This window comes from Oncorhynchus clarkii, chromosome 14 (genome assembly GCF_045791955.1).
Source record: "Oncorhynchus clarkii lewisi isolate Uvic-CL-2024 chromosome 14, UVic_Ocla_1.0, whole genome shotgun sequence".
NCBI lineage: Eukaryota > Metazoa > Chordata > Actinopteri > Salmoniformes > Salmonidae > Oncorhynchus > Oncorhynchus clarkii.
This window is the reverse complement of record NC_092160.1, coordinates 14,866,910-14,877,579: the sequence shown is the minus strand read 5'-3', so window position 1 is coordinate 14,877,579 and position 10,670 is coordinate 14,866,910. Positions and strand designations below refer to the sequence as shown.

Below are 10,670 nucleotides of genomic sequence, written 5' to 3'. Positions count from 1 at the left end.
GTTCTTGATGGTTAGTTAAGGAATGTACTCACATATGCACATTCTATGAAGTAGGCTATGTACTTCTGATATCAGTTTTGAGATGGCACTTTATGGTATTTACTTGGAGATTGTGGTACAATGTGTACTTTCTACTAACAGTACTTCAAAGAATTCAACAAGTGGTAACTGGACGGTGCCTAGTGGTGCATGTTGAATGAATCCCAAATAAACAAGTAATAGGTCATTATTGTATCATTACAATTTCATCATATACTTTAAGTAAATAGCTGGTAATCTCTTTAGAGCATACAGTGGATATGTATTGCTCGACATAGTTTTACACAAAAAGATGCCCATTGATATGGTTACAGATGGGTATCAGTTGGTTTTAAAGCTCAAATATACTGTGCTACAAAAGATTACATGGAATGTATGGTGTGTGTAAACAAAGGCCATGACTGAGAATAACATTGACTCAATGGCACAAATCATCCTGTATGACTGAGTAATATTAGAAAGACACAGATGGCATGAGAAAAATAATTCTAAACAATGTCAAGCAGCACCACTGATAATGGCCCTCATGGGGATGGTCTCTCCTCAGTCAACCTAAAAGTGAAGTAATGCATAGAATGAATCAAGTCTGCCACCTAGTGGAATGTTATTACTTAATGAAGAAAGAACATTAGAACCAGTCGTCTGACAGTCATTAAAACAAAGGTATCTCGTATGAGATTTGGGTATTGCTTTGAGAATAGTGAGTTAACATCGATTCCCAATGCTGGCATGCCTGGATGTCAGCTGCTCCTATCCAGCGTGACTCATCAGCACAAACCATAAAGGGGCTGTAAAATAGCATCAAGTATGTACAGATCAGTTCCACTGTATATAGTACAGTTCATGAGAGTTTAGGTGCTAAGAACAAAAATATTTACCAGAATTTAGAGTTCAGTGTTAGTTTTGCAGTACTCCAATTTGATAATTCCGGACTTGCACCACTGAAACTTGAACTAATAAATTACAATTTTAGTGACAAGCGTTAATTTTCTGGTCTATAAAAGTGTACATACTTTCACTCCATTAATCAAATGCACTAAAGCTTCAATGCTTTTGAGGTTATATCTTCCATAACGGAGTTGAGACAACATTGCACAGTTCCATTGATAGTTGCTTCCATTCCATGTTGATGTTGGCTTCCCATAATTGAACATAGCAACTGTTTTTCAAAAATTCTGTGCAAATCTCCACAGATAACTGTAAAAAAAAAAACTGTACATGTCAATTTTCAAATATTTATTTTCAAAAATACAAAACAAGCTAAATATGTACACACACTATTAAAATATAATATATTTAATACAAAATATATACAGCTGCTGAGGTCATTAGAAAGGGGGAAGTCCTTGCCTGACATCTCACCCCAAATGTAATTCTGAGGCCGGAAGCAGTGCTTTGTGAGGATTCTGAATGGTCAGCTAGCTAGCAACAATGAAAAGAGTTGCCGTGTGGGGAATCATAGGTGGCTCGTTTCAGCTAGTTTTATCTTGTTCTTGATACCATGTATTGTTTTGAGGTTTGACTGATTTCATGTCAATGCTAATGGCAAAAATTCCCTAGCTAACCAACAACTAATGTATGAAGAGAAGTACTCATTGTTTATTTAAAACAAATACACTTGCACATGGAGACTAGTTTACGTGTCAACAATCTAAGCCAACCTTGTCTGTTTTGCCCCATAGTCGCACACACGTCGGTTGTTGCTAAACAACCAATGAGTCTATCAATCGCTACATACGTTCAGTCTGAAACTGCCATCCTAGAAGTTGTTTGTCTGACTTCAAAATGAAGGCCTTTGTACAAAACAAATTCAGTGATTGGATCATCTAACAAAGAGTAGCAAAATTGGTGACATCATGTAGGCCGGCTCTGGCCCAACCCCTCGATTTCTGGGACCAATTAGAATGTGTATGCATTCTAGAAACTGTCGGGGGGGGGCAAACCCAGACTCATGGTGGACAAGAAACATCAGTTGGCCGGAGTGATGTGGATGGGTAGCCAGGCAAGAAAAGTTCTATCTTGTCCTTTTGTCCTTAATAGTGTAGTGAAGGACCAACGGTTGAGCCTGGAATAATAAAAAACAATTGATTACATGTAATCCTACATGAACATATATCAAACTAATCAGAAAGAAGCTCCCAAATCAATTATAACCCTGTTACAGGATTTGAGGTAAGTCAAAGTATTCTCTTCTCGCACTACAATTAATTATTTGGATTTATGAAGGAATATATACACTGAGAGCAACGTCAGCATGATTTAACTTCTTAAAATATGTATGCACTGTTTGTCTTACCCCCAAACAATGTAGTTTTCTAAGTAACATACAATTACTTTATTCTTGTGCTTAGAAAACATGTTTGAATTGAGAGTAAAATTTCCATAGACATTGTATAATTTGAAGTCACTACAGAATATTGATTTGGAATATTATTTCCTTAAATTCAATAATGCTGTTTCCACCACAGAGCGTCCAAATGGAAAAAGTTCAAGTGTAAAGGAATTCAGTGTGAAATTGTTGGCTCAACTTGGGAGGTACCTTGCCAAACCAGTGAGAGATCCACAGCCGTTTCATGGTCATGTGATCTGGAAGGGACTCATTATTGAACAACATCTGGATCTGTGATGAAATGGAGACCACACAGTGAGGACAAAGCATGACAACTGGTCCTGGGTCAACTGTACAAGCGCACATATGCTCCATTTCCAGTTCTCTGAAACATTCACATACAACTAACCTGTGTATAACATTCAAAGCACTCGACTGAAAAGTTGCACAACAAGGGATTATCTAATAGGCTACACTTTTGTAGTCATAGGACATGGTTCCTGTGTTGTAGTTTTGGACTGTTTGCAAATAGGTACACTGCACATGTAATGTAAAATGGTGCTGATATGTCCCTCTTAAAATGTAGTCTTCCTAGACAATCAACTGACCTGGTGCTTCTCCACATTCAGTCGATGACACAGCACTTTACGCAGGTGTCTCACCTCAGCTCGGACCGAGCAGCGCACAAACTTCTGCTGCAGAGACGAGGCAGAGTAACATTACTACAACTCCAATTCCACACGTGATTCCAAATGATTACGAAATTAAAAATGGATATACCCCCCCAAAAAATGTGGCCAATTCTACTAGGGACTGACAGATACACTCAAATTAAATACAATTGCAAAAGCATTGCTTGTGGAGACCCGATCCAAACAGAACAGACCACTGCAAGTTAAACTAACAGAGACCTCTGGTGGCATAGTGGGGTTGCATTCCACACATGACTTACATGAAGAGTCAGTTTGGTCTTATCTTTTTTTTCAGACAGAGATGAACTGTAGGGACAAGAGAGTACATGATTAAGCATGAAACACTGGGAGGGATTTTAAGGGGCATTTTGAACGGAAAGAATTTCAGGAAACATTTGTGACGGGGTTTTCATTTTAAAATGTGAACTTTACCGGCTATATCTAATAAAAACCCATTTGAATGCCACCGTGTGAAGGTTAATCTAGTTTTTTTTAGGAGTGCTCACTGCCAATCAGTGGTGTAGTGGAGGGCATATGCAGGTATAAGCTGTATACCCAGTTATTTTCCAGTGGGTATTGCATATACTCCTTAATCCCCACAATGTGTGTCAAAGTAGTGTAGGTATACGCTGTATCAATGGAACAAGATCAGAATGTTTATCTTAAAATGTTGATAATTATTTCTTCGTTTTAGGCGCTGCAATGTGCAGTGCATTCAAAGTTTAGACCCCTTGACTTTCCACATTTTGTTACATTACAGCCTTATTCTATTTTTTTAAATTTTTTTATCCTCAATCTACACACAATACCCCATAATGACAAGGAAAAAACAGAAATACCTTATTTACATAAGCATTCAAACCCTTTGCTAGGAGACTCAAAATTGAGCTCAGGTGCATCCTGTTTCTAGAACTTGGGAGTCAACATGTGGTAAATGCAATTGATTGAACATGATTTGGAAAGGCACACACACACACCTGTCTATATAAGGTCCCACAGTTCACAGTTCATATCAGCGCAAAAACCAAGCCATGAGGTCGAAGGAATTGTCCGTAGAGCTCCGATACAGGATTGTATCGGGGATCAGATCTGGGGAAGGGTATGAAACAATTCCTGCAGCATTGAAGAGCCCCAAGACCACATTGGCCTCCATTCTTAAATGGAAGAAGTTTGGAACCACCCAGACTCTTCCTAGAGTTGGCTGCCCAGACAAACTGAGCAATCGGGGAGAAGGGCCTTGGTCAGGGAGGTGACCAAGAACCTGATGGTCACTGAGAGTTCCTCTGTGGTGATGGGAGAAGCTTCCAGAAGGGCAACCATCTCAGCAGCACTCCACCAATCAGGCCTTTATGGTAGTGGCCAGATAGAAGCCACTCCTCAAAAAAAGACACTGAAAGGAAGACCACGAATAAGATTCTCTGGTCTGATGAAACCAAGATTGAACTCCTTGGCCTGAATGCCAAGCATGTCTGGAGGAAACCTGGCACCATCCCTACGGTGAAGCATGGGTGGCAGCATCATGCTGTGGGGACATTTTTCAGCGGGAGGGACTGGGAGACTAGTCAGGAGAGATTAATGGAGCAAAGTAGAGACATCCTTGATGAAGAACTACTCCAAAAGTGCTCAGGTCCTCAGACTGGGGCGAAGGTTTACCCTCCAACAGGACAACAACCCTAAGCACACAGCCAAGAGAACGCAGGAGTGGCTTCGGGACAAGTCTCAATGTCTGAGTGGTCCAGCCAGAGCCCAGACTTGAACCCGGTCTCTGGAGAGACCTGAAAATAGCTGTGCAGTGACGCTCCCCATCCCGAAGATTGTGAGAAAGATTGTGAGAAACTCCAAATACAGGTGTACTAAGCTTGTAGCGCCATATCCAAGAAGACCAGAGGCTGTAATCACTGCCAAAGGTGCTTCAACAAAGTACTGCGTTAAGGTCTTAATACTTATGTAAATGTGATTTCACTATTTTATACATTGCAAACATTTCTAAACCTGTTTTTGCCTTGTTATTATGGGGTATTGTGTTTTAATATTGGGGGGGGAACAAATATAGAATAAGGCTGTAACAAATGTGGAGAAAGTCAACGGGTCTGAATACTTTCCAAATGCACTGTACACAGAGGTAGGTCTATGTGCAAATGTTACAAAATACAATTTGAAAACACCATTAAAGCAGTTTCATGGGCAGAGATAGAAATATCCCTTTGTTATTTTGAAAGAGGCGAGCTAAAGATAACTATGGTGAGTTGCTAAAATGACTAGGATAATACCTTTGGCTGCTAGACAATGAAAGAAAACCCATAGTACATGAACACATGAGGTCTTCATCAAATAATGTGAAGAACCAAAACTGAATTTAAGCACTAAGTATCAGTGATAATCCACCTGCGGTCTGAGAATAGACAGTAGGCTACTTACTGTAGTTTTGTCAAGGCATGACACAAAATCTTACCTTTGCCTCTCTAGACAAAGCGAGACCTGCTCGTCATATCTGTAGAAGTGGGCCTTGGAATGGTCAAAGCTGGTAAAAGGTAATCCTGTATCTGGTATGGAGTCTAGGGGTGACACACAGATACCATGTAAAAGTAGAAGCTGTAGATTGACAAAACATGAAAAATCTAATTAAAATCTAAAGGCTTACCTTCCCCAGGCGGTTGGACAACTCTCTCAAGCCCACGCGACTGATAGAATTCCTTTATTCTCTTGTCTTCACCTGTTTACAAAGAACAGAAATTAAGGACCTTAGAAACACTACCACATTAAAAAATATATTTTATCAACCCACGCTAAATTGATAATGTAATGACGCAGGTGTTTATGTAACACCGTTACACTAGTTCTCATTGCATGAGAACTTTACAAATGAGATGATTAGGAGTTAAGAGCGTTTTTCTAAGTAAACAGGAGAAACAAAATCAAACCATTAAAGTACTATGTAACAAAAACCAGAACAAGTATTATTGTATGAATTTCAATGTACTTACTTTCTTGTAGTCCTGGAACCAGTTTGTAGACAATGTCTTGCATCACTCTATCCAATTTCAGGTTTAATAAAGGCTGGGTTTCATGGATCTTTATGTTGCACATTGGACAATACTTGCTGGTTTGGAGGTATTTCACGATACAACTTTTACAGACTGAAATAGAAGCAGAAGAGACATTGGCCATTAATGTCCCTGAAAAAGGATGTTGTTTTATAGTAACATTAAAATGCACTATACAAACTTGTTTTATTACTATGTACACTACATGACAAAGTACGTGGACACCTGCTCGTCAAACATTTCATTCCAAAATCATGGGCTTTAATATGGAGTTGGTCCCCCATTTGCTGCTATAACAGCCTCCACTCTTCTGGGAAGGCTTTCCACTAGATGTTGGAACATTGCTGCGGGACTTGCTTCCATTCAGCCACATGAGCATTAGTGAGGTTGGGCAATTAGGCCTGGCTCACAGTCGGCATTTCAATTCAACCCAAAGTGGACCGATGGGGTTGAGGTCAGGGCAGACCAGTCAATTTCTTCCACCCTGAACAAAAAAAACATTTCTGTATGGACCTCACTTTGTGCACAGGGGCATTGTTATGCATTAAAAGGAAAGGGCCTTCCTCAAACTTGCTACAAAGTAGGAAGTGTAGAATGTCATTGTATGCTGTAGCGTTAAGATTTCCCTTCACTGAAACTAAGGGGCCTAGCCCAAACCATGAAAAACAGCCCCAGACCATTATTCCCCCTCCAACAAACTTTACCGTTGGTACTATGTATTTGAGAAAGTAGCGTTCTCCTGGCATCCACCAAACACAGATTTGTCTGTCGGACTACCAGATGGTGAATCTTAATTCATCACTGCAGAGACTGTTTCCACTGCTCCAGAGTCCAACGGGGTCAAGCTTTACACCACTCCAGCCGACACTTGGCATTGCGCATGGTGATCTTAGGCTTGCGTGCAGCTGCTCGGCCATAGAAACCCATTTCACATGAAGCTCCCGACAAACAGTTATTGTGCTGATGTTTTTTCTAGAGCCAGTTTAGAACTCGGTAGTGAGTGTTGCAACTGAGGACAGACGATTTTCACACGCTACGTGCTTCAGCACTTGGCGATCCCATTCTGTGAGTTTGTGTGGCCTACCACTTCATGGCTGACTCATTGTGGAAATGTCTAGGAGCAACTTCACAATAACAGCACTTAGTTGCCCAGAGCAGCTCTAGCACAGCAGAAATTTGATGAACTGACTTGTTGGAAAGGTGGCAGCCTATAACCGTGCCATGTTGAAAGTCACTGAGCTCTTCAGTAAGGCCATTCTACTGCCAATGTTTGTCTTTGGAGATTGCGTGGCTGTGCACTCAATTTTATACACCTGTCAGCAACAGTTGTGACTGAAATTACAGAATCCACTCATTTGAAGGGTGTCCATACACTATATATACGAAAGTATACTGCACTTTTGAAGCTAGAAACAAGTATTAAGCTGCACTTGTAAATCTGTGTACGAGACCAACAAACTTGGATTTGTACGCATTCACAGGCAGTAAGTAGGCTAGTCCACAAGTCTATAAAAGTTAGCCTATTTCTTAGAGAGGTAACTTCATAAACCAAAACATAGAACACACAGGCTAGGCCCACTTACATGTATGCAGACACTCGGTAATAGTTGTGGCATCGATGAAGTACCCAGCACAGAGATAGCACACTATGTGCTCGTTCAGGTCTTTGATCTTCAACTTCACTTCCTCCTGCAACAATATTAAGTTGCTATTGAAATCTCAAGAATATAAAGTATCCCATGCAGTTTCGTTACATTGTTGCTACTTGGTGTGTATATATATATATATATATATATATATATATATATATATATAAAAATAGCAGAATGACGATATTCTAGAGTAGCCATGGAGACTTCATTGTCGATTGCGCGTGCTCTTTTCCACTACTTAGAGCAAGCAGGTGGGTGTGTCAGGTGACTGCAACATTGTACCTAGTTATGATTGCTAACACAATGGCAAATAACAGTGTAGCATATAACTTAACGTTATATCTTAATAAAGTTATATAGTTAGCAACCCAGTACGCTACACACGGAATTGCAAATATTGGACACAGGTAAGACAGTCACTTACAAGCAAGGTTTGACAAGCCTGTCACGAGAAGCTAGCTAGCCTAGCAAACACAATTAGCTGCTACTAGTTAATAAGTGTAAAAACTTAAACATCACTGTCAAAATATTTTAACCATGCAAAACGCACATTAGTATTTTAACAAACAATGCACTGCGTTTCTGGTGTAAAACGGGGGGAATGGGTCGTTTGAACGGTACACATTTGCACGAATTACCTGCATTAGCTGCCCAGAACAACAACACGGATAGACTTCCGCACACATGGTAGGCAGCTCTCTCTCCATCACTTAGGGACGGGAGACAGCGCTCGCATTGCTGCCTTTCCTTGTCGTAACTAGTTATGCGGCTAGATCCAGCCCTGATCAACTCAAACAATTCTCACTGGTCTATAGAGTCCGAAATTAATTGGTACCTACCTCATTTCGTAACGGGTCGAGCTTATATACGGACTGGAGTTGATTTCTTAGCCGCATAGCTATCGCCATTGGCCCTTGCTCCGCCATCTTTGGGAATTATTCGTATTTCCGGGTGGAAGGAGTGTTCAAGAGCATGCTCCAAGTCCGTTCTGTGGCTGAATTTCAATCATCTTTCATCGTGCCCTTCCCTCTAACCCTTCACTCGCTTCCTACTCTGTTTTCTCACTCGCTTCCTACTCAAAACTCACCATCAAACGTCAGTGACGTTTTTATGTGTTAAGTATTTTCAATAATAACACCTCGAAAAATACTAAACTAAAAGCAGAACACAAATTACAGAACGGTGAGTCCTGTTACTCCTCTTGCATTTCTTAGCATACAGCTTCTCATGATGGGTTGTAAAATCTGCGTGTCGATTGCTATACAACTTTCAACAATAAATCATATTTGCATGGAGAAATTAAGTAGGTCTACTAGTGACAGCACTGGCACCTTCTATGACATAAGAGCTCACTGTTGGGCTCACACACAGAAAAGTTTTTGAATAGCCTTGAATGGTAGGCTCTGTGCTACCAGTCTCTTGTCAGTAGATGGCACTGGAAGCATACGACTCAATATTGTTAGACAACAGCAACATTTATTGGGTAGAAATTGTCCATATAAATTGTTTTTCACGTTAGTTGTTGGCCAACATCTTAGTTTGGAGATTGCAATCACCACTACGGTTATAGAGCATAGGCTACTCATCCACAGGGGTAGGCTACACTGTGTGACATATTTAGAAGAGATGGTGTTCCCAGTAACAACAGTCCTAGTTATAAAACTAAATCAAATGATGTCCTTAAATTTAACCAATTTTCCCTTAGGTGAATCTTTAAAGATCACCACTACATATTGCCTTTTAAAATATGTCATTTGTACCATATGGAAAGATATTGTATGGTCACTTTGAGCGCAGGTTTGCTGTGACAAGTTTCAGAGAAGTAGCATCTATAAAATAAAAATGAAATGTAAGTTAACTTTTGAGTCGCTCCTTCATTGATGGAAAGTGCTCTGGGCTGTCTTGAACGTGTATTTAGAATTTGTAGTGAAATCCCCCAGTGGCTTTCTATCTGTGCTCCACCTAAATGTTGTCTTGGACAAAAGCTCATGTCTCACCCTTTATAATATGTCAATGTCGCACTCATTCAAAATATGTGGCACATTGTCTCCCACTCCATGGTAAAGCACCTTGTTGTTTGGTAAGCCAATGGAATATACGCATGCAGTGTCTTTTGTACCCCATTTGGTGCAGTGGCAAAAAAACTGTAGGCCTAATAGGTGCATTTAATTGATTCTGGGAATATGTACATGATTTACACATAACACATTTTACGTTTACAGAGGAATTTTACTGAAGGTTTAAAAAGGCTTCTAAAGTTAGAATTTTACAATGCAGAATGTAAGAGCAATAAAAGCAATAAAGAGTAATAAAATATATAGCTCCGTTATTGTGTATTTTATTCCTCTTGTGTTATTATTATTTTATTTTTTTAACTGCATCGTTGGGAAGAGTTCGCAAGCAAGAATTTCAAGGTTAAGTACACCTGTTGTATTTGGCACATGTGACAAATACTATTTTATTTTATTTGCAGAGGCCCACTCGCATCATATAACAGAGATACCTGTCTAAACTGTGTTCTGGACCTGAAAAGGAAAGACGAGTATCCACCAGATCCAGATTTGATCCAGTCAATCTAAATTGGGAGATGGCAAGAAGAGGACAAGCGATACTTAATTCTTGGCAGCCCCATGTGGTTGAAAAGCCGTCGTGATCAGCCTCGCTTCACTGAGCCTTTATAGTCAACCTTGTGTCCCCACTGTCTGCCGTTCCCTCTTGCTGTGTAATGTCTTATCTATGAGGCCTGCTAGGTCAGTGCTTATCTGATTGACAGAGCTTTTGACTCCATGCAATATCCAAATTACCTGAGGGCCCGGAGACAGGAGATCACAGTATGGCAAAACACGTCAGCCAGGAGAGAGAGGGATGGGAAGAGAGAGAGAGGGAGATGTCAGAGAGGGCGCACTGAGCCTTT

At 40.3% G+C, this 10,670-nt stretch overlaps 1 protein-coding gene across 3 annotated transcripts; it reads right to left on the bottom strand.

Moving 5' to 3' along the window:
- Positions 1–1,264: 1,264 nt before the first annotated feature.
- On the bottom strand, positions 1,265–8,709 carry LOC139366337 (polycomb group RING finger protein 1-like). Of its 3 annotated transcripts, none has more exons than XM_071103701.1 (9): positions 8,596–8,709; positions 7,688–7,793; positions 6,045–6,197; positions 5,702–5,773; positions 5,513–5,615; positions 3,321–3,366; positions 2,977–3,063; positions 2,579–2,659; positions 1,265–2,104 (listed from the first exon to the last, which is right to left on the bottom strand). In XM_071103701.1, exons 1-9 carry the CDS (start codon positions 8,680–8,682, stop codon positions 2,054–2,056), a joined length of 786 nt encoding a protein of 261 aa, XP_070959802.1. In that variant the 5' UTR covers positions 8,683–8,709; the 3' UTR covers positions 1,265–2,053. The 3 variants fall into 3 exon arrangements, with proteins under 3 accessions (XP_070959802.1, XP_070959803.1, XP_070959804.1); XM_071103702.1 differs by having other exon boundaries at positions 2,977–3,060; positions 8,596–8,691; XM_071103703.1 differs by having other exon boundaries at positions 7,688–7,790; positions 8,596–8,668.
- Positions 8,710–10,670: the final 1,961 nt, after the last annotated feature.